The 26,663-nt window shown below is 48.7% G+C and overlaps 13 protein-coding genes across 13 annotated transcripts; 5 read left to right on the top strand and 8 right to left on the bottom strand.

Moving 5' to 3' along the window:
• Positions 1–1,108: 1,108 nt before the first annotated feature.
• Positions 1,109–2,739, bottom strand: TREMEDRAFT_15777 (uncharacterized protein; the record flags this gene model as incomplete). The annotated part of the gene is made up of 7 exons (XM_007003102.1): positions 1,109–1,177; positions 1,345–1,587; positions 1,681–1,908; positions 1,977–2,176; positions 2,222–2,332; positions 2,374–2,421; positions 2,472–2,739. Coding segments are annotated over 7 exons (1,167 nt in total), but the record flags the coding sequence as incomplete, so codon positions are not given.
• A 331-nt stretch (positions 2,740–3,070) lies between these two features.
• On the top strand, positions 3,071–4,283 carry TREMEDRAFT_43131 (uncharacterized protein). Its single transcript, XM_007003274.1, has 5 exons — positions 3,071–3,159; positions 3,210–3,264; positions 3,313–3,418; positions 3,637–3,880; positions 4,107–4,283. The coding sequence occupies exons 1-5, from the start codon at positions 3,117–3,119 to the stop codon at positions 4,193–4,195; spliced, it is 537 nt and encodes a 178-aa protein (XP_007003336.1). The 5' UTR covers positions 3,071–3,116; the 3' UTR covers positions 4,196–4,283.
• A 29-nt stretch (positions 4,284–4,312) lies between these two features.
• TREMEDRAFT_29073 (uncharacterized protein) lies at positions 4,313–5,042 on the bottom strand (the record flags this gene model as incomplete). Its single annotated transcript, XM_007003197.1, has 2 exons — positions 4,313–4,629; positions 4,805–5,042. Coding segments are annotated over 2 exons (555 nt in total), but the record flags the coding sequence as incomplete, so codon positions are not given.
• An 843-nt stretch (positions 5,043–5,885) lies between these two features.
• Positions 5,886–7,623, top strand: TREMEDRAFT_28713 (uncharacterized protein; the record flags this gene model as incomplete). Its single annotated transcript, XM_007003146.1, has 4 exons — positions 5,886–5,986; positions 6,160–6,569; positions 6,624–6,797; positions 7,049–7,623. 4 exons carry the CDS (start codon positions 5,886–5,888, stop codon positions 7,621–7,623), a joined length of 1,260 nt encoding a protein of 419 aa, XP_007003208.1.
• A 206-nt stretch (positions 7,624–7,829) lies between these two features.
• Positions 7,830–8,602, bottom strand: TREMEDRAFT_29078 (uncharacterized protein; the record flags this gene model as incomplete). The annotated part of the gene is made up of 3 exons (XM_007003198.1): positions 7,830–8,079; positions 8,141–8,312; positions 8,485–8,602. Coding segments are annotated over 3 exons (540 nt in total), but the record flags the coding sequence as incomplete, so codon positions are not given.
• Positions 8,598–9,449, bottom strand: TREMEDRAFT_60905 (uncharacterized protein; the record flags this gene model as incomplete). Its single annotated transcript, XM_007003374.1, has 4 exons — positions 8,598–8,754; positions 8,780–8,895; positions 9,101–9,198; positions 9,308–9,449. The coding sequence occupies 4 exons, from the start codon at positions 9,447–9,449 to the stop codon at positions 8,598–8,600; spliced, it is 513 nt and encodes a 170-aa protein (XP_007003436.1).
• Positions 9,450–9,721: 272 nt separating this feature from the next.
• Positions 9,722–12,191, bottom strand: TREMEDRAFT_43130 (uncharacterized protein). The gene is made up of 9 exons (XM_007003273.1): positions 12,002–12,191; positions 11,752–11,845; positions 11,497–11,603; positions 11,230–11,362; positions 10,926–11,113; positions 10,639–10,753; positions 10,496–10,597; positions 9,949–10,353; positions 9,722–9,904 (listed from the first exon to the last, which is right to left on the bottom strand). The coding sequence occupies exons 1-9, from the start codon at positions 12,013–12,015 to the stop codon at positions 9,809–9,811; spliced, it is 1,254 nt and encodes a 417-aa protein (XP_007003335.1). The 5' UTR covers positions 12,016–12,191; the 3' UTR covers positions 9,722–9,808.
• A 110-nt stretch (positions 12,192–12,301) lies between these two features.
• On the bottom strand, positions 12,302–14,302 carry TREMEDRAFT_68038 (uncharacterized protein; the record flags this gene model as incomplete). The annotated part of the gene is made up of 9 exons (XM_007003613.1): positions 12,302–12,919; positions 12,965–13,249; positions 13,291–13,447; positions 13,494–13,572; positions 13,621–13,705; positions 13,745–13,872; positions 13,926–14,052; positions 14,092–14,205; positions 14,273–14,302. 9 exons carry the CDS (start codon positions 14,300–14,302, stop codon positions 12,302–12,304), a joined length of 1,623 nt encoding a protein of 540 aa, XP_007003675.1.
• A 386-nt stretch (positions 14,303–14,688) lies between these two features.
• On the top strand, positions 14,689–15,167 carry TREMEDRAFT_28593 (uncharacterized protein; the record flags this gene model as incomplete). Its single annotated transcript, XM_007003135.1, has 2 exons — positions 14,689–14,860; positions 15,031–15,167. 2 exons carry the CDS (start codon positions 14,689–14,691, stop codon positions 15,165–15,167), a joined length of 309 nt encoding a protein of 102 aa, XP_007003197.1.
• Positions 15,168–15,789: 622 nt separating this feature from the next.
• TREMEDRAFT_28815 (uncharacterized protein) lies at positions 15,790–17,382 on the top strand (the record flags this gene model as incomplete). The annotated part of the gene is made up of 6 exons (XM_007003157.1): positions 15,790–15,839; positions 15,884–15,905; positions 16,038–16,075; positions 16,120–16,230; positions 16,508–16,694; positions 16,912–17,382. The coding sequence occupies 6 exons, from the start codon at positions 15,790–15,792 to the stop codon at positions 17,380–17,382; spliced, it is 879 nt and encodes a 292-aa protein (XP_007003219.1).
• Positions 17,383–17,421: 39 nt separating this feature from the next.
• On the bottom strand, positions 17,422–20,337 carry TREMEDRAFT_71288 (uncharacterized protein; the record flags this gene model as incomplete). The annotated part of the gene is made up of 10 exons (XM_007003669.1): positions 17,422–17,665; positions 17,917–18,025; positions 18,072–18,091; positions 18,142–18,277; positions 18,472–18,567; positions 18,709–18,874; positions 19,085–19,412; positions 19,487–19,717; positions 20,054–20,151; positions 20,244–20,337. 10 exons carry the CDS (start codon positions 20,335–20,337, stop codon positions 17,501–17,503), a joined length of 1,443 nt encoding a protein of 480 aa, XP_007003731.1. The 3' UTR covers positions 17,422–17,500.
• Positions 20,338–20,837: 500 nt separating this feature from the next.
• TREMEDRAFT_68035 (uncharacterized protein) lies at positions 20,838–24,136 on the bottom strand (the record flags this gene model as incomplete). Its single annotated transcript, XM_007003612.1, has 17 exons — positions 20,838–21,149; positions 21,308–21,379; positions 21,421–21,490; positions 21,532–21,608; positions 21,655–21,949; positions 22,003–22,085; positions 22,127–22,235; positions 22,278–22,305; positions 22,351–22,580; positions 22,625–23,037; positions 23,085–23,157; positions 23,201–23,287; positions 23,330–23,457; positions 23,499–23,569; positions 23,614–23,764; positions 23,840–23,985; positions 24,028–24,136. 17 exons carry the CDS (start codon positions 24,134–24,136, stop codon positions 20,838–20,840), a joined length of 2,454 nt encoding a protein of 817 aa, XP_007003674.1.
• Positions 24,137–24,434: 298 nt separating this feature from the next.
• On the top strand, positions 24,435–26,613 carry TREMEDRAFT_43126 (uncharacterized protein; the record flags this gene model as incomplete). Its single annotated transcript, XM_007003272.1, has 9 exons — positions 24,435–24,500; positions 24,584–24,810; positions 24,857–24,883; positions 24,930–25,056; positions 25,111–25,181; positions 25,225–25,567; positions 25,610–25,762; positions 25,808–25,906; positions 25,949–26,613. 9 exons carry the CDS (start codon positions 24,435–24,437, stop codon positions 26,552–26,554), a joined length of 1,719 nt encoding a protein of 572 aa, XP_007003334.1. The 3' UTR covers positions 26,555–26,613.
• Between the last annotated feature and the right edge of the window lie 50 nt (positions 26,614–26,663).

Below are 26,663 nucleotides of genomic sequence, written 5' to 3'. Positions count from 1 at the left end.
GACTTTCTCTCTTCTAAATCGATGATGAAAGGGTTCACTCTTCGTTGTCTAGTACCCCCCAAGGGTCCAATGGCAAAGCAGATATTCGATCACCACCAACACACCGTACACCGAAGAACGTTGTCGTCGATTTATGACTCGATCGTATCGGAAGAGACTCTCAATTGATTATGACAGATGATATGGCTTATGATTTATTGTATCGCAATAGGAAAGAAGTAAAAGAGTGTGGTGTCGCAGTTGGACGGATGTGTGTATGAAATGAGATTAAATGCTGGAACGGATCAGTAGTGTGTGAGGTCAACAAGAAGAGTGACGAGGGAATTCGCAGGTTTACTCTTGTACGCTGTGCTGAAGTTCACGTGGTAGGCGGCTCGTGCGAGAGGCACTGGTCCAGAGCAAAGTCCCAAAGGATATCACAATGACCAAAGAGGGAAGAATAAGGAAGAAATACGCTCGGACTCACCTTTTTTCATTGATAGGTCCCATCAAATGATCTTTCATGACCCGGGGATCCTTCCGTCTTTTCCCTGTCACGTTTGATGGGCCGGGCCCGACGGTCGTGCCCAAGGTAAGCCCTTTTGGATCAATCACAGACCTGCTCAGTGAGCAGTGAAAGTTGAGTGTAGAGAGTGTGGTGATACATGAAGACGAACGGGAAGATACAAAGTCAACCCCAGAGGACACTCTGACTACCCATCCGACGAGACGAGACCGACGATTTCCTTTGCCGACACTAAACATTCAGTCCGACAATCAGGGACGAGGCACTTGAACTAGTACCGAGGCCTAGACGCACGGCGTTCTCGGACCCATTCTCCTCGTCTACCCAAATGACGACTCTTGTCTGCAAAGACCTTGTATGCGACAGTATGTACAAGTCAAGAGCTACATGCTACATGTTCAGATATCGTCAGATCATCACTACCGTCCCAGCGGCAATTCACCTGTTCTATATACTTTCACCCTCCTCACCCTCCCTTCTTCAACTATCAGGCAGACCTGCCTCGATGCTCGGTTCATAACCAGCCAAACTCTCATCCGTTTCTACGCTCTGTCCTGCGTTGAAAGGTTCTGGGGCGCTACCCTCTGCTGCCGTAGCGGCCGCTTCAGCCCTCAAGGCGCGATCGACTGGCTCTGCACCGATCCCACTACCCCCGGGCTCCACATCGCGACCCTACCACGTCAGCATCGATCGATGAATTACATTACTGTTTCACCCCCCGCCCGCCCGGCGGCCGGCGAGTCCATAACACGACATACGGTAATCGTCAAGAACCAGGGCACGCGCCCGACAGACGTTGAGAGGAGAAGAGGGCAGAGTACAAGCTGTATCAAACTCACGATGAGTTCCCTCATTATATCGCTCAGACTGATGACTCCTACCAACCGACCAGGCTGAGGATCATCGGGACCAGCAACCACGACCAACCGATGCACCCGTCGTATCCGGATCAGCGAAAAAACGGCAGAGAGAGAATCTTTGGGAGAACAAGTGACAACACCGGAGAAGTCGTGTGAGCGTTGTTTTAGCGCTTGGGCTATGGTCAGGTCAAGGGCTTGGTAGGCGCCATTCCGTACGAGGGTCTGTCCGTTAGTCTGATTCGCCACAAGATCAGTGCACGAAGACGAGGAGTATGACACGATGTCGATTGACTGTGAGTGCAAGGGCAAACTCACGATGACATCGACCGTCTCATACAGATCCACCACCTTCCCATTGTCGTCAACGATGGGCACTGCCGAGATACCCTTTTCGGAAAACATATGGACGACGTCGAAAACAGTAGTCTGTAAGGTGGCCGTGGCAAGCGGCGCGAACACATTCCCATCCTCTGGACTCTGCACATAGGTGCCTATACCGAGTTCTTGGACTCCGCCGGTGAGAAACTGTGTAATTTCTCGACACTACATGTCAGCAGAAACTCGCCTGTGGGCACTATCACCGCGGTAGAGTATAAGATAAGAGAACTCACATTCATAGCGATGAACTTCAACACCCGATATTGCGTCAAAACGCTGATAACAACTTCTCCTTGTGTCTGACCATCGATATCGATCAGTGGTAATCGTCTAGCATGGGTGCGGATAAGAAAACGACAAGCATCGTATAGAGGGCGAAGTGGATGGACCGATAGGAGTGGAGGAGGTGGGACCTGAAGCATCTTTTCAATTTCTTCATATCAGCTCAAGACCCATTACTCGAAGTATTGCGACAAACCTCGGATGCTGGCTAAACGAATAGCTTCAACGTCGGCGGGTGCGGCTTCCCAACTAGAAGTATGATAATAGTATTGGATGAGATGTATCACATCCTGCACTGTGAACATTCCTACGTCGTCAGCTTCTACTCCGGCACGAGGGGGGGCTCACCTGCGAACTTTGCCATCTCCGTATTCCATAAAGGAGCAGAGACCACACCTATTCATATCAGCTTCCGAATGTAGGATACCGGTAAGGCTGAGACGTACCATATAAAAGCATCACATCTAGAGCTTTCTTCACTCTCAACTGTACGTCCAGAACAATCAACCGAAAGCTGACAGGGAAAACATCGTAGCTGCTTCTTTCCCTTAGGAATTGCCGTAAAGCTTCTATGGCTTCGATATGAGTGAGCTTGCTGGGCGGGGGGTGTGAGGGACGAGAAGGACGTCGATGAAGTGTTGAACCAGGTATAGAAGGTCGACGAGAAGAGGCAGAACGGGTTTGAGAAGGCGCTCGGGTGATGGATGCTGGGGGTGCGGGAGAAGGGGACACTGCGACTGGGGAAGTCCCGGACATAATGGTAGCGTACGGACCAGTCTAGGTTTTGATATGATATCTCTTCGTCTTGGGCCTTTTGGAAGCACACGAAAACAGATCCCTCAGGTTGATATGAGATCACACGAGGTAGTGAGAGTTGCAGAGAGCTGTGAGGAGTGACAGGGGTGATGCAACGTAGAGATGTCGGCGAGACTTGAGTGACGTGGGTATACGGTGTTCGGTAGCTTATCACTGATCACTGACCGCCGGCGTGTTCCGGTGCGGGCAGAATCGGCTCTCCCAGCCAACCACGACTCTTCTCTTTCATCTCAACTCTTATCTCATCCCCCACGAGCAACACTCACTCGCTTATCATGTCGGTCACTGTCTCTCGAACCCTGCTCAGGACAGCGCGTGGTGAGATCTGTCCCTCTGAAAGATGAGAGAAGACAGACTGATTGAAATAGCTCCACAATATGTCCTCAGACTTTCCTCGCCTGGTCTCTTACTAGCTCAACGCAGGTCAGTCAGCCGAAGCGTCGTGTTGTGCTTTCGTAGCTCATCAAGAAGATTCGCATCAACACAACCTGTCACCCCGGCTGATGAGATTGCTATACTCAACAGTCAGAGAGAAAAGAGACCGACCAGTCCTCATTTAGCGATTTACCAACCTCAAGTGGGTTTTTCTTTCATCATCTCGGCACCCTTTTCTCTCCACAAAATACTGTCCACGTCTACGGACCTTTAATTCCTCCCAATGTGGTATGAACGCCCGACTGTTTCCCTTCGACACCTGGTTCACACTCACGGAGGATGGTCCCGTATCCGTGACTGGAAAGAATGAGGCAGAGATTGACGGGAAGTTTGAGGCAAGAAATAAGACTGACTTTACAGCTCACGTGGATCGCATCGGGATTCAACAGACTGACAGGGGTCGCCCTTTCTGGAGTGCTCTATGGCGCTTCTTTAATATACCTCCTCCATCCAGTCTTCCCCGCTATCGACTCGGCGCATTTGATCCAGTTGGCACATGATATGCCAATCTGGCTCAAGGGAGGAGTCAAATTGTTATTTGCTATACCTTTTACTTTCCATACGTTCAACGGGATGCGTCATCTGGGGTGGGATATGGGCAAAGGTGTGTTATCTTTAATGGCACCTCCCCTGTCTTCCCCCATGCCTTGTCCACTCCTTCGTTCACTTTCCCCGTCCCTTCCCCTTTTTCACACCTCTTCAGCCCCCCGGTCCTTCTACAAGTCTCCACTCACCCGCCATCGGATAAGATTGAGTCATTGATGGAGGAGGTACTCTCAAGAGGATGATTGAGACTGCGTAACAATGCAGTGGATTTCTCTAATCTGCAGGTCTCACACTTAAGGCAACCTATGCTACAGGCTACACGGTCCTTGCTGCCACCGCTGTCTCTAGCATCTACCTCGCCTTCTTCGTCTAAGTCTTTCCTTGTTTTAACGTGCGTCGTTTTATGAGATGAGAGTGCGGTGATTTGTAGGTTCAAGATGCATGTGATCCTTCCTTACTTCCTTCTGATGAGGTGTCAGTTGTTCACCGATTACCGGAACCAAGCGTTCACTCCTATTCCCGGTCCATCGATTCCCTCTGCGCTATGCCACCATCCTTCAGGTATCAAGACACTTTCTCCTGCGTTCAAAACCACCCGACACGCGCCGTTCATTTTGATCGCTTCTAACAACAGCCGCCTGTAACGATGTAAGATATTCGGAGGTACATCTTCTGAAGGGGTGTCTGAGAGTAACCTGGTAACAGGAAGGGGGATCTGAGAGGTATTGGTGTAAGGTGGATCGGGCGAGATGTCGAGAAATTGTCGTGCATCTGGAGGAAGCAAGAAGAACCTTTTCCTTCCTATTACTGAGATTCAGCGCTGCTCGAACTTATCCCACCTTTGATTATCTTCGGCTCGCACCATTCAAACTGATCCTCCTCCTTCGGCTTCAAAACTATCCGCCTCATACTTTGGACCTTTTCCTTTGCAAAGGACGGGTGAGCGAGGGAGGGACTTGAGGTTGAGTGAAGACAAACCTACAATGAGTATATAAACCGATATAAGGGTCTTTATGAAAGGGTGTGAACGTCCCATCTGGTCCGATCCATAGTGCTCGACGATAATTTTGACATCGAGGTCCGCAGCTGAAATGTTCTAATTCTGGCATGGCTTTTGATAATTCTGAATTGTCTATGTCACTTTGAGCCAAATAGGCGATAGGAAGGTTCGGAGATGTATTGGGGATTTTGTCAAGGATGAAAGCGTCAAGGAAAAGGCCTTGAATCAGTCTACATCTATCTTCTGATAAAATCCACCATCGTGCTAGCTTTCATCCTTCACTGATAACACTCTGTACATACGGTGGGGGAAGATCCACAAGTTTGAAACGTACAGTAAGTCAGATGTTGCGAGTTTTCTGGAGCACAAAAAGCGTTCGACGGGGAAATTGAGTGTTTGGTGAAGCGTGGAGGATACTCACCAAGCCCTATTGAGACCCTCTTATAATCTTTATCCAAGTAACCTCTTCCTCTCGGACCAAACTCCACTTCTACCTCCTTATCCTCTCCTATTGCCTCTTTCAATTCTATCAGAGGTAATTTCCAACTCGACGCCTTCCAGTGACTCACCAGACCGGGAATGTGCAGAGGAGTCGGATGAGATTGGGAGAGATGAGCTCGGAGGGAGTTGGGTGATAGTTTGGGAGCTGATCTTGCGTTTGGGATATGAGCGAAGAACGACATGGGATAGTAATTTGCTTGACTAACTTAACTGGACACTTTTGAGATCTCCGAATTTCGAATTTTGATCATTAAAGGTGCTGGACAAGGATCGGTCCGATCATGGAGTGTCTCTTCTGCTTAGGGGTTATCAAGCCAAGTTGTAGTCATATGATCAATGGACAAATATCAGTGAAGCAGATCAAGCGATGAGAGAGACGAGTAGAATTTCATCTGTAAAGCTTTGGCGCTTTGGACTGGAGAATTGCCAGAGTGGGGGTAAAGTGGGGGAGGCTTCACCATGTCGAGAATATCAAGGAAATATTCTCTACAGATCCCCGTCCACTTCATCTTCGTTACTGTTACTTACACTACGGTCGTACGAAAAAATAGTTTCCTCAAGGATGAACCTCACACCTGATCAAGCGAGAGCCCTGTTCGAAGCAGGAGGCTTCCTCATTGTCACTGGTCTTCCACCTGGTTCTTCTGTCTCCCTTGATGGAAGGTGAGTCTTTGTAATTGCTATTTTCAACCATTACAACGCTCACCTTCCCTCTTATTCGCATTGTTTTCTCTTTCTCATATCACCGAAGTCCTATAAATACACTGGTAGTCTGGCTTTCAATATAAACAAGACACATCAACAAGCATCCGTGAATCTCAACTAACCTCACTCAGCTCAAACGTCATCTCCAACTTCTCAGGCTACAAATTCCTTCCTCCGGGTTTACATCTCTTCACCTACTTCCCTTCTTCTTCTTCCCAAACTTCAACCTCCCAAGTCGACATACCTCCCATTCGTTCCGCTTTCATAAGAGTTTGGTCCCCTCGACAACGTATCATAATATCTTACTCTCCCAAAACTGAGACTATATCTCCTTCCACCACCGAGACCGTGATTTTAGACGATCATTTGAAAACGTTAGATCCTCATCTGGCAGGATACGATTTCTCTCATTTCCCATTATGGCGTTTACTCACTTCTGAAATCGATCAAAGGGTTTTGGATGATGTCATCGGGTCTGATGGACGGGTGGATGGTTTGACTTTGGTAAATGGTGAGACCGACGATTTTCCAGAGCTCGCTGGTCCTTCGAGACTCCAGAAAGGGTCGGATGGTGAAGGACAAGGAGGGATCGGAGGTGAAAGAGAGAAGGGAGAGGAAGTTAAGGAAATGGAAGAAGTAAGGAAAATGAATTTTCCTATGTTTGACCTAAGGAGGAGTTGGAAAGATGGGGCTGTTGGTGAAGAAGTGACGAGGTATTCAATGGACAAAAGTTGGCTTCTGGGGAATGTGATCAGACGGGTAGGAGGAGGTGAGTGTCTTCTTTCACTGGCTCGCATGCTGTCCAACCTTCAGCCAAATCCGTTCCATTCTCCGACTCCCTCGCTCTCTCCTCAGTCGTTCATTCCCTTGCTGGGTGAACTATCTTCATTTTGGAAACTGAACGCACCCTACATCGCTTTTCAATTACGAATACTCATCTGACATACGTCTGACATGCCCCTTCCTTCCCACACGAGGTTGTTGGAAAGTCAGCCTTTCATCACACCGGACTAACTTGAGCAGACCCTATGACCCTCCTCGCTCACTTTCAATTATCTTTCATTCTTTTCTTACATATCTCAAGTTATTCCTGTTTGACAGTGTATCGACGTCTTCTCTCCCTTTTCTGTCGTTCTTCCTCTTTCTTCATGACACCAGAGATATATCTCCTCGACCATCATACTCAGCCCTCTCCGATGACCATCACTACCACTCACTCTCCCTCTTTACCATCGTCTGTCTCATCCCCCAAACCCTCAACTTTAGCGAGACAATTCGCCCTCACTCTCCTTTCTACCCTCTCTGCTCAGTTGAAAACCTTACCTCCAGATGTGTTTCAAACTGAGCTTCCGGACATGGACGTGGTTTATCAAGACGAGCTTGCTCAATTGCATAACAATCTGTGCGATAGTTTGGGACGAGGGACGTTGTGGAGTAAGGAGAGTCATAGGAAGGAGTTGGAGACAGCTTGGGAAAGACTGAGAGATACGTGTATGCGCAAGGGTTGGAGTTTGGGTCGTTTAGATGAGGATGAGAAGGAAGCAGAAGAGGAAGAGGAAGAAGGAGAGTATGCTCCTGTCGTTGTTGATATCTGATGTTATCCTGGGTCTTTACTGCATCTACGGAGTTGGGTGACGACGATTTGGGTTTCGGTAACCACGATGTCTTTTCGTCCACTTAAGACTGACTTTGATGACGGTCGAACATCAGCTATATCTCATTAGCCTTCACTATTCACGATGGATGAAAGACGATGACAGGTACACTCTTAAAAGTTGCATGAAGATCCCAAGAGAGCTGATCATAACACCCATGGTACCACAGCCCGTCGTTTGATAGGATATCGTACCCCAAACGTATCGTGATACCATCCATGACCTCTCAGTGCTCTTGGTAGCATTGCGGAGATCTCAAAGATTACGAACATCCAGGGTGGGGTTAACAATTTTGCTGGCCAAAAGGCGGTTGGACCGGGGAGATGGGAGCGTTGTGTGGGTGACAAAGATAGAGTGAGTGGAGCTGATGCCAGAGCGAAAAAAGTCCACTCTAACCTTGTATACTCAGCACTTATTCGACACACATATCAACTGACAGAATAAAGCAGAGACACACCACTCGCAAAGATAGTTAGGAAAAGAAACAAATTCAAACAATCCCCCACGTGGAATCATATATCTACCTTTTCCCACTTTTTTGTCTTCTTTCTCATTCGTGAGTTCTACGACGGAAACAAGACGCTTGTCTGCTGGACGCCGGAGATCGTTTAGTAATTCATCATGATACACTGTTGATCAGAGTCCGTACACGAGATACTGAAGACTACACCGGGTGTGGTGATCTGTTAGGGAATCTCGGATCTAGCGGGGTCTAGGGTTTCAAGAGTAATGCGCCCATGATACGATGAGTAGGGACACCTTTGAACGTATATGAGTGGTCAGAGGGAATAGAGAACTGACCATTGCCCAGGAACCCTAATGTCCATCCGACGCAGCATGACATAAATTGCCATCTGGGGATCGTGGAGGGAGAAGACGAAGTGGTAAGATATATAGCGAGGAGATATGCATTCCTACATGTCAACAATAATCCTTCCTCTTCTTCGCCTGTCCTCTTTCAACAATTTCAGACAGTCCACGGGAGCGAATTTTTCCTGGCGATGAAGAGACCAATCATTGTCGGAAGGGATACGGAAGGGCAAAGTAGATTCTGGTAAGGTTTGATAAAAGCTAGAAGTGTGAGATATCAACTTACAGCGCATTGTACCCCGCAGCGATGAGAGGTACGATGATATGTAGTTTACTCCTTTTTGGAGAAAGTATCAAAGGCGACAACACGGCTCTATGAGCGTAATGTATCAGATACATAATCTATTTTCTCAGCATACTCCTTCTTGATGATTCTCAGACTTTGTCAAACTGATAAGAACCGAACCAAACTCTGTTCAGTCATATCCAAATCAAATCCATCAAATGAGTGACTCTCCTTCGACTTTATACGCTGGGCGTAACCTAGGTAGTCGTTGGATATATCAGGCAACTGTGTGAGATATGAGAGGAAAGATCAGATACTAACGGATAAAACCAGTTGTCTACCTGTTGGGAAAGTGGGATACAAAGTCATCAAAAAAGTAAGAGGAGCAACGATCTCCATTGAGAACCAAGCTATATTACCTGAAAATCAACTCATCGACCCTCTAGTCCCAAACGACCATTGTCAGTGTGGAAACGTGGAGATATGAGGTTGCCGAAGAAAAGGTATTGAGAAAGAGAATAGACACACCATTCACATTCAATCTACTCGTCTTGGAAGCGAACCTCCCGAACGGTGCGTCTAATACGAACAACGTCAATGGGGCGTGAAGAGGAAGAAGGTGATACATCCCCAAAAGGTTGTAGAATGTAGGTTGAAAGTTGGACGCCATGTTGTTTTTCTGTTCTCGACTCGGTCGTACTTATACTCTCGTGCAAGATCCAGGGCCATGAGGGTAGATGTTGATAAATGGGACAGGCGAGTGGAAGATGATTTTAAGTGCGAAATTGGGAAGTCCAACGACGTCATCAGGCGAAACGATCGAACAACTTCATTGATCACCACCGACGTTGACTCGGTCATCACAACTCGTGTCTCGGATCTCGGAGATCGGAGATGAAGGGGAAACGGAATGGAACAACCAACACCCGTGCAGACATTTTAGAGTACTCGTAGTCGACACGACGATGCATTAAATAATTAGACTGGACACTATGTACATTGGTTCCTCTCTGCTTTCAATTCACTCGCTCAGTCCGAGATAAACGTCGCTTCGTCAAACAACCACCCTTTGACAGGTGTGGTCTCGCCATCCAATGTCACTTCCAGCGTGGCGGGGTTTTGATACTTTCCATCAGTCATGACATGAAGAGAACTTGATATGAACTCACCTGGAAGATGTAAGGTTTCGTCCCTGTCACCGCTGCCAAACCTTTACGGATCAAAAGTGGGATTTCACCCAGCACGTCGACCTTCTCTATCAAGCCTCCTTCACCGACGGTAGCACCTGCCTTCTCCTGCACCACTTTCGCACCTGCTCGACCCTTTCCGTCCACTCTGTCACCTTCCCACACAAACGAGATACCGGTCGGGGCGTAGTAACCTGTGTCCTTGTCTTTGACCACACCGAGATGTGTGGCAGCGGAGATATCTTTGGACAACCTGGGAAAGGCGTCAGAAGAGGCGTGATGGGTTTGACCGACAACGATTAGAGGGGAAGGGAGCGAGGTTATGGTGACAACCCCAACGTTGACTTTGGTCCGACCTGACTTATGACCTTTGGGACCGTATGCGTCCTGCCCGTGAGCAAAAGCCTCCATGTATACTTATGGCTGCGGCTTGGTTTTGATTGCTTCTGTGCCACACAAGTTCAGGGCTGAGAGGGTACGATTGATAAGGTGTGGAGGGAGTTGGCTGGAGTGAACCATGGTCACGTACAGTAGTTTCAAACTCCATCTGAATCGCTCTCACGCCCCCGAGGGGACCCTCCTCGATGCCACCGCCAGTAGTAAAGAAAGCAAAATTCCATCTCGTAGCAAGCTGGGCGTCAGCTCTACCTGAAATACAATGAATAAGCTCACAGAGTCTGGTCGCATGCCTTGGATGGCACGAACGAACATGCCGTCTCCTTTAGCATCCACGACCTTTCCATCTAAGGTGAACGTCCCTGAGCTGTACATGAGAGGGAGGAAACGGCTGTAGGTCAGCCACATTCCTTCGTATCCAGGTCATTTCGATATGAATCACAGCTGAGGTGGTCGAGTATGAGAGACAGAGTACACTGAACCACGGCTGCTCTAACTCAGGCGTGTTTCGTGAAAGTCAGAGGGGAGTGAAGGAAGCAAGGATGTGCGTCAATTGTACTCACTGCAATGCGATGCCATCCTCCTTGTCCTTGCCAAAAGTCGAAATACCTCCCATCTCCCCAGCGCCAAATTTGACTCCCGGTGCTTCTGCCGGTCTCCGGAAGACCAAGTCGAATTGGACATGTTTGTCCAAATGAGCCACAATATGGTACGACTCTTCTCCACTGGCAGCACCAGTATGTTTGATGTCCTTTTCGTCAGCATCACCATGAAGCTATGAGGGAGGTGTCCAGCTTGCTTGGGGTAGAGAGCTATGTATCATGCAGATTGGGGGTACAGACACCTGAATGAACGAGTTTAACTCACAAAATGATCAGACTTGCATGAGCGACCATTAGGTTTGAAGCCCGAAGCACTGATCGATTTCCAAACAGCTTTCTTCGCATGGGGATTGTAAATCTTGAAAGTCATTTGGCAAGTGGCAGGGACCAAAAACAGTCTTTGGATGTCAGCCTTGCCCCCATACATCCACCCTAGTCACCCTCCAAGTGGTCACATTCGTCAATGCGCATGACGTCGATACCGCGATGACTCAGCGCAACTTGTGCTTGACGACACTGAGAAAACACTGACCCAAGATAGGACCAGATAATCTGTACCATGACCCAGCTACCATCCGTCAAGATGGTATACCATATCTGCGTCTCGCTTCTGAACCCTTTATGGGTAGAACAATCCCACTTGTCATCAGCGCCGAATCTCACACGTCTTTGACTCTTCTGACCACCAGGCAGGTCGTACGAGTCAATTGATGGGACAACTCGTGCTCTTCGTTCTTATCAAGAATGGAGCGCATAGATGAGAGAGAAGATACAAGAAGATACCCACGGCAGTGTCCTGATCGGTAAGAGGTCCATAGCCCGTCAAGGTGGAAGTGACGGGATGAAAGTTTGACGCAGGAGCCGCGTCAGGGTCGGTAACGCTGATCGTGAGCAATCATCAACAGCCGGCTTGGAGATGGCTACTTTGTAGAGTAGTGTACCCTTGAAGAGAGATAGCAACGGCAGTCTTTGCGGGAAGAGTTGGGGCTATGCAGGTGGAGGTATCAATGTCAAATGAGTGCCAGGGGAGAACGCACCTGAACCATGACATGATTCTGACCTTTACTGCTTCCTTGAGGGGTAGGTGTTCGGATGCAAGGGTGCAGAGGGCAGGAAGAAATAAGTTTGAAAAGTGGACGAGTGGCAAGGTAGACAGCTGGATATGTAACTTTGTCAATACTACTGTGGTGAGATGATGATCAAGATGAAAGTAGGATGATCAATGTGAAAGAGTACGAAAGCGGGCGAGAGAACGGCCGGTCCGTCGCTTAATTCAACGTGTCCGCCGGGTACTCCGCTCTCTTCATGCACGTCAAAGTGATGGATGACATGCCAATCTACAACAGTCCGATGCCCTTGACAACTTCATCCCCTCTACGTCTCACTCCCTTCCCTTTTCCCCTCACCAGGCCAAGCATTCGAGACTCCTCGCAGAATCGTACGAAGGCAGCATGTAATCGCACATCTCTTTCCTCGTCCACCGGTTCCCCTTGCGTCGTCTGGTTGGCCACACCATCTGCCTGCTCTTCCTCATCGTCACTTCGATGCTTCCTCTTCCTGGCATGGCCGTTGATCAGGTTGTCTGCCCCTTCGATGTGATCGTCATCATCTGCTGTCGAATCCGGGTGTGGGACGTCGGCATGCTCCGTCATCGCGTCTCTAAACCCTTCCAGCCAATCCCAGAGGTTGATGCTTTTCCCCGCCGATTGCCACAACGAATACAATAGCTCCAATTCTTTGAAGACCCCGCCTTGCTCTTGATCTTCTCCACTGCATCCGTTCATTTGATGCTCCGTGTCAGTCGAGTGTTCGTTTGCTTTGCCTTTCGCGCTCGCTCTCGATGCACTGCCGGTTGCCGATGCGAGTTCTACCAGCGATGCTGCAGACGGCTTGATGAATGCCGACGGGTCGGCGAGAGCATGCAGTATCGAGATTCTTGGAGCCGGATTGAATGTCTGTCACAAGTCAGCTTTGATCAGCGTCCAAGCTTAATCGCTCACCGAATGAAGCTCGGTAGAAGACTCCACGGTAAATAACTCTTTCCCCGGAACGTCCACAGAGTCTCTCATACCCTTGATCAATTGTCGAAGCATCTCCAATCTTGACCCATCAGACTCCTCGGCGAGACTAGCAAGAGGTGAAGTCACACTGTGTCGAAGTAAAGCCCATTTCAAAGCTTTCAATGTCTCAGCCGCCCCACCGCCAGTCATCTCCTCTGTCTGCCTCAGTTCTTCTGCAAACTCGGCCGAGATAGCTAGAAGGGTGGACGAGCGATCGGTTGCAGCCTACAAGTCAGCCGACACCAAACCAGCTAAAGCGAACCAACTTTCAAAATCGCATTCACTCCACCTTCTCGTCGTCTCCGACCAGAATGTAAGACGCTGATGTCGATGGAGCTAGGCTCAATGTGTGACCAGGACGACAAGAAGGTAGATATACTCGGTACAGAAACAAGGATTCGGAAGGGCAGATTGGGATGTAGTCTCCACGAGTCAGCTCTGGTCAACACATTAAGCTAGGAAAGCTAACGTCATTATGTATATCAACTCTGAGAGAATCCCAGGAGGCAGAATCTGAGCATCTTGGATGTGAAGCAATAACGGAGGTCCTACTCGTCAACTTTTCTGGAACCACGTTGGAAATGAGGCGAGCTCACGATCTTTCTTTCGGACGTACCACTGCTCCAGTGCCTCGATGGGACTACGACTAGCTTTATGGACCCCAGATCCCTGTCCACTTAGCTACCAATCATATTAAATCGGTCTTTCGTTCAGACTCACAGCTTCTCCCATGAATCCTACCGCCACAGCCCTGGTAGCACTTGACAAATCGGCCGCTTCCCTCGTTGACAAAGTATATGCATGTTTGACCAGACCACTCAGTAAAGGGGGAAGTGAAGATGAGATGTCTTTCATGTAAGCTTCGACTGGATACACCTACAGCTTCCAGACATGAACTTACTCTGTATCACAGCCACGGGCAATCGATATATCGTAAAGGGCGGAGGGATGAGCGGTGGAGCGGATGCAGCTGTGAGCCAATCTGAAATATCGTCTAGTTGCTCTTCTACTCGTTCTGATTCGTATGCCTATCATTAGCTTCGTCAAATCTCAGTGAGCAGACTCACCTCATAAGCAGCGACATAACGTTGATATACTTGGTCATAGAAAGGCTTCAGCGGCCGAGAAGGTCCAGGTTGAGATTCGTCTTCCCTTTCCTCGTATGGTATGACAAAGACTCCCTGTGATTCTTCAGTTACAATGCCTCAGGATGAAGGAGAGGCCATGTAAGTGCGCCAAGAAACATACCTTGCTCAACGACTGGAAGTCTTGTTCCATGCTTTTCTCCCGTCCCCTGTATGCAGTACGAGTGGGGTTGTCGCAGGCAAGTGGAAAGAAAGTCGCGCCGATTTGAGAGCGGACATCACCGACTTACGGTAAGTGCCACACTGGTAGCACGTATCTCGGCATTTTGCGGAGTTTCGTTTGCCCTTCTCCTCCCATTGACCTTGTTCCCACACTTTCCACTTGGACTCGTACAGCCAGTCAAGGTATGTCTTCACTTGATGATCCAATAGTCCACGCTGACGCTGCTTCCTTTTTCAATCTTTACAGATGCAAATTTTCGTGAGTTTCTTCATATCGTACATGGGCGTATGCTGATTTTCAGGTCAAGACGTGAGTTTCGACCTTCAAGTTGCCACTGGTATAAATGAGGAGCAGTCATGTTGACGATCAGCCTTACCGGAAAGACCATCACTCTCGAGGTGGAGAGCTCCGACACTATCGACAATGTGAAGTCGAAGATCCAGGACAAAGAGGGTATTCCTCCTGACCAACAACGATTGATTTTTGCCGGAAAACAGCTCGAGGATGGTCGAACTCTTTCCGATTACAGTGAGTCTATCGCATGCTCTCATGCCTATGATGCTTTCAAGTCTTTTGGAAGCCTATCATTGTAAGAAAGACTCGGTGACCCCGTACGCACTTGCAAGCGGCGAAAAGGAGTGGAAAAATACGCTCGATCGAAACCATTGGACAGACGGAAGAGTCGACTGACAAATCAGACATCCAGAAAGAGTCCACTCTCCACCTCGTACTCCGTTTGAGAGGAGGTATCATTGAGCCCTCTTTGAAAGTTTTGGCCTCAAAATACAACGTGAGTCCCTTCCCCCTTGTACTTTCACGGCAGCTGATACCATAGTGCGACAAGCAAATCTGCCGTAAATGCTATGCCCGTCTTCCTCCTCGTGCGACCAACTGCGTGAGTGATCATATACGACCTTCCTTCTGGAACAGTAATTGCGATTCTACAGGAGAGTAGCTGCTGCTGAGAACCTATCGGTGTCTATGAGGGATGAACCTCGCCGTGGACGGGAATGCTGACTCGATAGCGCAAGCGCGCATGCGGACATTCTTCCCAGCTCCGCCCCAAGAAGAAGCTCAAGAACTGAGCGGTGATGATGGGGAAGGGTCGTGGCTATAGGCTTCTATTCGAGATGTATGGCATGATCTTCAGCCACTGGTGTTCTCTGTCTCATCGGAATGATGTGGTCTATCTGATTGGTAGTGTTCTATTGACATGGAACGAAACGACAGTGCATGTCCTTGTGCAGTAGCTAGCTGTTGCCTCGTCTACCGTAGTCTTAGGTAGCAGTTGGTTATTGGTAGTTGGTAGTTGGCAGTTGGTAGTTGGTAATAGGCCTAAAGGCAAGTCAAGGTATGATCGCGCATGCGGTCGCATATCAACTTTCACCCAATTGCCTCTCCGAAGAGCGTGCCATCTCTCTCTTTCTCTCCCTTGTTAGTGCATCAAGAAACCGACGATGGCACTACCCATCTCAGAAGAAGAGCCTGATCTCTCTCATATCCACTGGTCAGCTCGCTTAAATGTGACCACCCTGTCGAGCTGACTTACAGGTCTTGGCCAGAAGCCATCGCCGTCAGTCCCTTCACCTTCCTCTCCACACGATGCCATAACTTATAACACCTTCTATATCATGGCTGGCCCTCTGAACAACTTGCATTTGTACACCAAGTAGATATTCATACTTCAGCTCTACTGACCAGCTAGGCCAACCCTACTCATTCACTCTCCACACCCGATCTTGCGTAAGTCTCCTGTCTGCGCTTTCATGGTGAATGTTGAGGGATAGGATGGACTATTTTGCTTTCTCTCCATTTTGGGATAAAAATTCTAATAACAACGTACTACGCACTCAGAGAAGGGTGGAACATCCGACATATGGACATGCAGAGGAGAAATAGTAGGTGCCCCGCCCCTCTCTCAATTCTCCTCCTCATCTCTTCCTCTTCCTCCCCCCTTACTCACACCCTGTGTTGACTGTATTTTCATACCTGTATCACTCCTTGTTCGCCTGGCCTTTCGATCTCTAGTTGGATGATCAGGCCATACTCCCAATTCTGTCGTTCTCGAGCAATTGCTCATCCTGTCACCTGCAGATCCTCTTGCTGGCATGTAGGAGTCACAACAAGGACCGGTCATACATAGCGAGGGACACACTTTGCTTGTCTGACACACAGCGAATTACCAGCTTTCACATCAGGTTTCGAATATATCATATCACATTCCCTTCCTCCTGAATTGTTCGTGATCCATCGACGGGAGGTTGAGAATGGTAAAAGAGACCGAGTGAGCGCAGTGTATTTTATCTTAGATGGAAAGGTTTATCCTACTCCTTCTTTATACAACGTTTTGTCTGTCCGACTTGTGAGTCCATTCCTTGGGGTTTCCCTACCCTCACTTCTCCGCTCATATCTCCTTCTTTCTTTCTTCAGTTTCTTTCCCGTTCCCCTTCCTTCCACACCTGTCCGCACAACTTGGCCGAGGCGCGGAGCCCTCCCCCCTCTCCCAATCCGTTACTCATCTCAATAATCTGTCTGAATATGTTGTAAGTATCAGATTTTATGCATATGCTGATCAAAAGCGAAACGCAACATCCCTACTCGAATCATCTTTCTCAACACTATCATCCTTTCATCCTCCTTCAAACCCTCGTATAAACCCGCAATGGCGTTCCCTACCTCCTCCACCTCCCCCCATCCAGCCTGACGCCCGTACACCTGTAGACCAACCTGACGAACTGTCCGCAAATACCAAATCTAAGGAAGAGCCAAATAAAACCGATTGGAACCTTTTTCACGCTTTATCTACCACACATGCTTCTCTCGATGAACTGGACGAAATGGCTCAAAATCCCATTTCAACCTCCGAACCCCATGACTTCCACAACTTGGACGATATCAGAAACAGGAGAGATCTTTCACTCCCCCCTTCTAGTATTGTGGGAAACACACCAACTCCTGGTGAAACGCCTTATGGAATGGATATGAGAACACCCACGGTGTTAGCTTCAACAGCTATAAGTCCCGGTTCCGTCATGTCGACAGGATCGTAAATCTCTTCAGTCAAATACTATCGGGCTTGGCAATTCAACACCGTGTCATCACGTTTCGACGACACCTTAACATCTATCTATCTACGACCAAGTCGGATCGTGTCACAATACCAACTTCTCAAAACTTCCAATCCGCCTCGGTGGCCATCTTGACTTTGCTCAAGACACGAGGACCAGCCTCTCCTTCTTCGAGACCATTGGCGAATTCACCAGGAGCGGCCGCACGCCATTTCCAATGAGCGGTGAATTCGTCGGCAACGTGTTCGAGCTGGTTAACGAAGTGCTGGGAGTTAGCAGGATTCTTGATTTGGCTATGTGTGATCGTCCTACTTCCTCCCATGCGGAGATAACAGAAATGGAAGAGAGTAAGAGGATGGGAAGGTATATTGGATTATGAACAGAGAAAAGAGCATGTGGATTATGGAGGATAAAAGTTGTTGTAAACAGATAGACCACCCCAGATTTAACATCCATGAATGTATGTCGAACAGGGAACGGGGAAAGAGAGATGTTGAAGAGACAAAGCAAACTCACATGACCCAAAGTGGGAAGGAATTTGAAACCATGACCTGATCCACCCGAAGCGACAAACAAAGTCTCATTGTATCCCGGTACGTAATCACCCACAAAGTGATTATCAATCCTATATCATCAGCTTGTATCTTTCACCACTGAAGAAGTTGACAAACGAATCAGTATACCAGCACATCTAATCATCAGCCTACATAGGGAATTTGTGACATGAAAAATGAATCTTACCCTGGTTCCCGTGATACCGATCTCGACGAGTTCAGGGAAGATTTCTATAATATTCTTCTTGATTTCGTTAAGAGCGTGTAAGGGGATGTTGGTTATTGGGTCTTCAGAGTATTTCGTCTTGGGTACAGAGAGACGTCTGATTGTTAGTCTTTCGTCACTCTATACGTCTTACTACCCTTTGGCCCACCACCCCCACTACGACTTGGTAGAAGTATCGGCTGTTGATTGAAGGGAGGAGATTGGAAGATGTCGGACATAAATAATTTTACATCATTCAAAGACAGCAAACTACGGGAAAGGAGAAGATGGGTGAAAAAAGAAAAGACACACTGTCCAGTGACGGGATGATCCTTGTAGTTGGTGTATTTGGTAGCACGATAACCAAACTTGAGTCTACCATTATCGGTCCTTGGGAAACCTCCCATTCTGTCATCAGCCTCCTCCTTCCTTCTTTGCGTATCACAACTTGACTCCAAACCCCGTGACGCGCTCCCCACTGATGTTACCTGGAAAAGGGACGTCTCAGTCGAGGAGGAATGCGTTGGAGGCAAAGGAGAAGAACCTCACCCGATTCCCTCCGAATATTGGAAACTCCAAGTACAAAATTGTTTGTCTCCGAATTTATCCCATAAATCTTGACGATCTTTAGGAAGGTCTACATAGGCCACGCTCCCTCCTGTGGTCTCGAGCAAGGTTGAAGCTTCAGGGACGACCGAAGCTGTCCAACCACCACCTATACGAGTTAACATCATTCTTCGTTGATCTGTCTCGAGCCTTCTTTACCCCCTCCTCCCCTTCTATTGTCGAAACGCAGGAAGGCGAATCCTCCCTTAATAGTGGATGGCCCAGGGGAAGAAAAGACATAGTGCATGAATGGCACGGACAGGCTTTTCAGACAAAAGATGAGGAGTCAAGGTAAATAGGATGTATTCAATTGACTCACAAGCAGCAATGGCCTTTGAAGCCGGATGAACCTTCCCATCTTTAGTCTTAACACCAACCACCTTCTTATCGCTCCCTTCACCTTCAAGGACGAACGAATCGAACATTCCTCCAATTGGATCAAGCACAAACTTGACACCTGCTTCTTTGGCAAGATGTAAAGCGTACAAACAAGCTTTATCTGCTCTAGTATATCCGGCATCCGTGTCGAGAATTCCATGAACGTCACCTCCAAGGAGTTTGGCGAACCTTTGCATCTTGCCTGCCCAATGTTGACCGCTACCGGCTGCGTCGAGTGCTTCAGCACGTTCCAGTTCTTTTTCGTCGTTCTGCGTGTCAGTGCGTCTACTAGTACTAAAAGAGTTTGGCTGGTGTCGACAGGATATAGGAACCAATCACGTACAAGGAGGAAAACATGATCCCTTCGACCAGCCTCGACGATACCTTGCAGTGAAGCAGCGTGGAAAGGGCTCAACTCGTGTCCTCCACCAGTACGCATGAATCCGCTCATACTCAGGATTTCGTCCGTTGGGTTGAGTCCAGCAGGGAGCTTTTCAGGATTGGAATCGGTGACGGCTTTGGTCCATTCTTTCCATATAGGTAGAGTGCGTTCAGCGAGGTTTTGATACCTTTTCTATCAGCGGGATTCCTCTCAATCTCACACCTTCCCCTATTTCACCTGATGGCACACGAGAACGGTCCGGTGAATGGGCCATTGAACATTGGAGAGGAAGAAATGGACTGTGGTGTGATCATGAAGAGATGAGAGGGGGTAAGGGATTCACATCTTCTTGTCACCACTGTTGATATCAGCAAAAGCCCAAGGTCATACAGCACTCGTGTTTTTGACGTTTTCGATAGGTCGTCCCAGGAACAGGAGCGGAGGACGCATCTCGCTGGGACCGCGAGACCAGGCGGAGAGAGAGAATGTAAAACATATATCCACCACTCACTAGGTAGAGCGGAAGACTTTGTTGATATCAGCCGAAGCACCATCACATCCATCCTCGGGAGCATAGTGATTCTTCTCGAAAGGTTGACGGTCAAGTACGGTGACGTCGGTGTATCCTGCACGTAAGTCACTTTTCCTCTCACGGTCAGATTTTCTTCCCTCCGGTCCCCAGACCATAACGTGGGATGAGGAAAGGTATTTGACTCACCTCGGCGGGCAAGATGAAGTGCGGTACTGAGACCGAAAACACCAGCCCCGATGATGACGATTTTCTGACTCTTGTCTATAGGTGCGATCGCCATTGTGACTTTCAGTTCTTCTCTCTTTATCTTGGTCTTGTTTCCTGTTGTCTTGGCTATTAAAAGCTATGTATCAAGTACAGGCTCAAAAGGGAGTAAGCAAAAGTGTATACAGTGAGAATACTGTGCAAGACGATTGAGCCAACATCTGTGCCTATATGGCGCGACGTAGTCAGATTTCATACGAGATAAGCTGGATAACAGGAGATAAGTCGCGGTCAGCTCCGTCCCGACAAGAAACAAAATCGCCATATCGGGTAATTTTCCCGTCATCCGCTAAACCGATTAGGTACTCAACTCCTCGCCCATCCCCGATGCATACGCAAATAGCTTCCTACCGTATCTTACAGACTTCCGGGCCATATGCATATGCGTATTTCTGTCGAGGGCTCTGCAGTAGTGTAGGATTATTATTATTATTGATGGTGTGAGATGGGTGTCGTGATTCGGACGGCTTTGAAACCCATAGAAGCGGTGGACTACCAATGGGAAGAGTGTTGCAACTAATCTCGACGCGTGGCGAAACTGACCAAACGGCGAAAGTCTCCAAACGCCTTGGGAGTCTCTGACCGATCGTGCCCTTCGGAACTCAAGCCTCTTGCCAATAGACTAGGGAGAACGTTGCCGGATCCTGCCGGCGGGGAGAACATGGCTGCTGAAGAAGGAGAATTGATCATACGTTCGCTAGGAGGATCCATGTCGATGGCGGTGAGGAAAGAGGTGTCGGCGAGATCGTCTTTCGTCGATGTCACCGAGAGGAAGATGTCGAGCAGCTTTTGCTGGTCTGTCCGTGGCGTGCCTTTGAGGTCGAGTACCTGCGAGGGTCAGCGCTTGCCATAAGCTTTCCCTGGGACAGCCAACGATGCATTTTCAGAGCTTGAGGCACTTTTGAGACCGAACAGATATTGGGAATTGACTTCGTAGCTTGACAGACTGGATCATGGGCGTGAGAGGGAAGAACTCATTGACTCACCTTTTGGAAATTCGAAAAGGATCGATCCGCAATGAGCAAGCAGTAATTCTGGACAAATCCTTCTGGTGGGTCCTGTAGTTTCAGCTGAGTACGACAAGAACCCTTGAACTTACATCAGGTGCCAAGATGACCTTGAGCATTGTCTCCAGTTGGCCAGTGTTCTTCGTAACATACTTCGTGTACCTATCCTGTCAGTCCTACAGCCCTGTCACAAGTACACTTACGCATTCATGCTATTTTCCGGGTGAGGTTCAGGCAAGTCCAACAAACAAGCCTTGACAGCCTGTACATCGAGCAGAATCTGCCACGATTAGTTCGCGTCATCATAACAAACGAAGAACGCTGACCTGCTCTGCACCGATCTTCCTCAAAGGTCGACTTTTGATGACTGCCTGTGTGAATCGAGTGACTATCAACCCCACTGCCTTGTCGGCAAAATTCCGGATATACTTTTTAGATTCGATACGACCTCGGACCATCTCCGCCACTTGTTTGATACTACCCACTAGATCGACGATGTAAGCAGACCGACCGGAAACGTTCTCGAGGTTGGCCCATGGCGATCGAAGTATGGCTGAGAACGCGGGTTCGCAAGCTGTTTCAAGCTCACGCAGGATGGAAGTGATACATTGAGACATTACGCTGAAGGTCAGCTCCGTGTTCCCGCACCCCAAACGTAGAGTCAGAGAACCAACCTCGAGAAAGTGTCTCTTTCAGACTGAAATGAGATGTCTTCGCGGAGATCGGAAGAGATCTTGTCTTTCACGCGATCTTCTAGCTACTATATCAGTTTGGTCATTTGGCAATCAGGGAGCTGACTTGTAATGAGGTACTTTGACAGTACTCGGCGGTATTGAGTATCATACATGCCGTCTTGATCTCCGCCAGGTTCGCTCGTTCTTCAAGTGATCGCCGACCAAACTCTTGTCTGACCTTTAGCTGATCTCACTACAGATTTAAAAGGACCGACTTTTTCAAAGCGGCCAAGAGCACATCATCTGTTGAGTTTTAGCGGTGAACGTGGCCCATTGCTGGCTGCTCACCAGAATAAACCTTCAACCACTTGCCAAACACCTTGGCCAGCTTTTTCATCGGCTCGCCAGTGGTATATTTTCCGCATTGCTCCAAAGTCTGTCCGTAGACGTAGAATAGTTCTGTTGAACTCGGTAAAACTGTAGGCGTCGGTGCCTCTTCAGATTCCTGCACGATAGCACTATCAAGGGATGACCGAGACTTGGGTCCGCGATGCGGAGCCAACATGTCGGCGATAGCACTGAGGTCAATTGCCCGATTCATACGCTACCTCGCTAAGCTCACCGATCCTGGGCGTCGACATAAACAGAAAAGTGGGAGTCAAAGATGGATGAAATGTTCCAGCGTTTTGCTGCCGAGGGAGTGTTAGGGCCTCCGATAGTGACATCTTGGAACTTTCTGTTAGCTTTTCCTGAGAATGCGGTACCGCGACTACGCACAGGTCTATCAAATCGGTTGGCGAAGGCAGCTTCAAAGTCCAGAGTGGACTGTAACGCCTCAAGGAGAGCATTGACATTTGGCGTTGTCTTCCCAAGGACATTGGCAAGGTCGCCACGAGTGTACTCGGCGAAATTAGCCACGAGCAACCTGGTGACTTCCCAGCTTTCCGGGAAAAGAGACGCATTCTCTTCATCGTGAACTTTCAAGACGCGACGAAACCACGCATAGCGTCTTGGTACATTGTCTAGCTGACCCGCCTATCGCGTCAGTCGGGCACTGCAACTTATCGGGGGGACCCTGTCACCTCTTCTGTGGAACGGAATATTCGACGATATTCTGCCAACTGAAGCTGCAAATATCGCTCGACCATGTGATTTCTGAGTTGATTAGTTCAATCGTCGAGTCATTGTGGGTACTCACCTGAAATCTCCTCCGATCACATCCACGACAAGACACACCTCTTCCACAGTCTTCAGATCCACGACCTTGCTCGGATCCTGCTGAAAGCTGGGCGTCAAATCGGCGCCGCAAGTAGTACATGGAACTTACAACGTCTCCATTTCCACTGCGACTTCTTCTTGAACCTTTTTTCGGTCCTCTTCCGCAGATTTGAATAGCTCAGCGACTTCCATGATGGAAGTGAGGGGTCTCAAGGGCGCTGAGAGGTGCATGACAGCCTGGAGTTTGAGATACGCTCTTTTAACGGAGGCTGACTCACAGAAAGACTCTGTGATATCTCCTTGAATTTCTTGGTTGGAAGAAGCTCTTGCAGCTGTTGATGAGCTTGTTCTTGTTGAATCAGTACTCATCTTCAGGATAACTACTAAGCTTACTGAGCATCTCCCATCGTTCAATCGTCTGTATTGTGCCCGTCAGGTTACGCTTCGCCACGTCCAACCTTTGAATGTCACCGGTGATAGCTTTGACAATAGCTTCCGCTTCTGCTGCCTTTTCTCGAATTGTGTTTATCTGCAAAAGCAATTGCTGTCTGATCAGCATGACTCCCATATACAGCAACCTCGGGTGGTTGTGAGGGTGTGGCACGGTGTGAGGACTGACCCCAATTTGCGATTGAATTTGAGACATCTTCCCCGGGTCTTGATCTCTCCTCAGTTCCAATTTGAGCTTCAATATCTTGTCCTTGATATCAAGAATATCGAGCTGACATCGAGCATTAACCTTTGCATGTCGTGAGAGGGAAGCAGCTGACCATCAACGTGTCATCCATCAAACGGGGAAGGTCTTACGGTCAGGGAAAGAGGTTGACAAACGGTTCAAAATCTTGTCATTCGTACGAAGGATAGACGACGGTCCTGGGTCCCCATTTGTTGGTGATAATACACCTACGGAAGCCATGATAGGGCTCAGTGTGTGAAAAGTGGTCGGTATCTTAGGGGAAAAGGATGCAGGTGTGGAGGAGTGACAGGTTGCTTCCGTCGGAACATTGGACGGCCAAGTCAGGGGGGCCCATGCGCAAAGACGTCATGCCTGCCATCCAGAGTACCATCACATCATGGTCAAATTTTGAACCTTTATACTTCTTCCTCTTGACCTACATCTGGTCAATTTCGGCTATAAAGATTACACTGGGCAGAGCTGAGGGCTGTCTCTCCCTCCTATCGTCTTCCATACAGCTCGAAGAACCCTCTTCGTCATGTTTTGGGACCCTCTCTTCGAGCACGTTGCTTCCCTCGCTGGTGCTCCTCCTTCCCAGATAAAGGTCAGTTCTCACTCTGTACGCTCCATATCTAGAGATGGTTTAATGAGACGTGTCATGGCAAAGGCCGAGTCGCTAACCCCCAGCTCATTTTCTCTTTCCTCGTCAGCTACCCTCTCGGATCTCTCTTCGTTCGGATCCCTCCGGACCGTCCCAACCTGGCTCACATCTTCTCACTCGTCATCTCACTCTTCTTCTATGTCCCTCTACTCAACCTCGGTCGAGGTCTTGCTCACCTACTCTTCAGCTGCGCCGGCACCTACGCCCTTGTGGTCGGCTCTAGAAGTGCTAATATGCCTTGGATGGTCTTTGCGTGAGCTATGTACATACACAGCAGGGGAATTCTACTTAACCAGCAGCTTCGTCATGGGACATTTATCTCTCAAGTGAGCTCCACTTCTTCTGACGCCTTGTGCGACCTCCTGACCACAGTCACTTGCGACTCTCATTCAAAGGTACCCCTATCGACGAAATTGAGATCACGACCAGCCAGATGGTGTTGGTCATGAAGCTCACCATGTTCGCTTGGAATGTTCATGATGGACGCCGAAAACCAGAGGTGAGTTGATGTACTTTCGCCTGCCAAAGCATACGAGGAAGAGCTCATGTATAGGAACTGGACGCAGGTCAATTGACAACGCGACTGCTACATGTACCTAGCCCTCTTGCATTCCTCGGATATTGGTACGTAATTTATGCCGTCATTCATGGATTTTCTGACCTATAGCTTTTTCTTCCCCTCTTCACTCGTCGGCCCCTCGATGGACTACGCGACATATGACGCCCTGGTAAAACACACCTTGTACTCTCAGCCTACTGCAGGGACCGAAGATCCGCAAGGAAAACTAAAGCGGCGGGTGCCTCACGGTCGGAAACGCGTCGCCTATCTTCATCTGGTCATTGGGCTTTTCTTTCTTGGGGTGTACGCAATATTCGGTACAAAGGCGAGCTATGAAAGAATCTTGACTCCGGCATGGTACACCTGGGGACTGGCCACTAGATTCGGTTTCGTCCAGGTCGCTGGATTCATAGCCCGTACCAAGTATTATGCTGCGTGGAGCTTGAGTGAGGTGGGTGAGATGCGCTCTCAATTAGACTTAGCTGACGGACAGGGGGCGTGCATCCTCACGGGAATTGGCTTCAACGGCTACGACCCCAGAACAGGTCGAACACTATGGAACAGGGTCCGGAACATCGATATTGTGGCGATCGAATCGGCCGAGAGCTTTAAGGTTCTTTTTGACAGCTGGAATTGTCGTACCAACGTGAGCTTTCTGACCCATGTTATTGTCCACTGAAGCTGATGATAGGTATGGCTCCGTGATTGCATATATAAGCGTCTGGTTACGAAGGGTAAGAAACCTGGGACAAAGCAAAGCATGGCCACCTTCCTCACCTCTGCTTTCTGGGTCAGTCATTCATGTGGCCGACTGATATGGTCTGACCAGCAGCACGGACATCATTTGGGCTATTATGCCGCCTTCACTCTGGCCGGTGTTCTCACATCTCTTGGTCGGCAGTTGCGCACCTACGTGCGACCTTACTTCTTACCCTCTCCATCTGCTTCCCAATCATCGCCAAACGCCCTGCCTCGATATCCATATCCTAACACGGCGAAAAGAGTGTACGACATCATCGGTTGGATTATGGTGCAGAGCAATCTGAATTTCACCGCTTCAGCCTTCATACTGCTGTCGTTCCGCAAGAGTATGGTAGCATGGAAGAGGATGTGGTTTTACTCGCCAGTCCTGGCTTTGTTGGCAATGGCATTCTTCCACTTTGGAGGTCGAGCGATGTTACGGCGGGGCTTACAGAGCAAGAAAGGTGTTGAGGGTGTACCGGATCTGAATGTGGTACCGCCGACACCTATTGAAGTCTCAACTCGCAGGTTACGCCAGCTAGACACGGATGCCGTAGAGAAGGCCACGAAGGACTTGACGTGGATCAAAGAGGATCTGAACAAAGCAAGCTATGAGGATAGAGGAGAAGGGATCGGTAGACCTGACGCTGGTCTGGTGGATCATATAGTACAGGGTACGGAGACGCCTAGAGGTTGAGTTCATATCATACATAGAGATCTGGGTATAAGGTTATATGTTATGGAGATGACTTTGTGCGCAGCGGGCAGCCAATATATACTGTGTAGGGGGAGGCAAGACGGAAGCA

This window comes from Tremella mesenterica, assembly GCF_000271645.1.
Source record: "Tremella mesenterica DSM 1558 unplaced genomic scaffold TREMEscaffold_3, whole genome shotgun sequence".
Taxonomy (NCBI): domain Eukaryota; kingdom Fungi; phylum Basidiomycota; class Tremellomycetes; order Tremellales; family Tremellaceae; genus Tremella; species Tremella mesenterica.
This window is presented reverse-complemented; position numbering and strand designations above follow the sequence as displayed.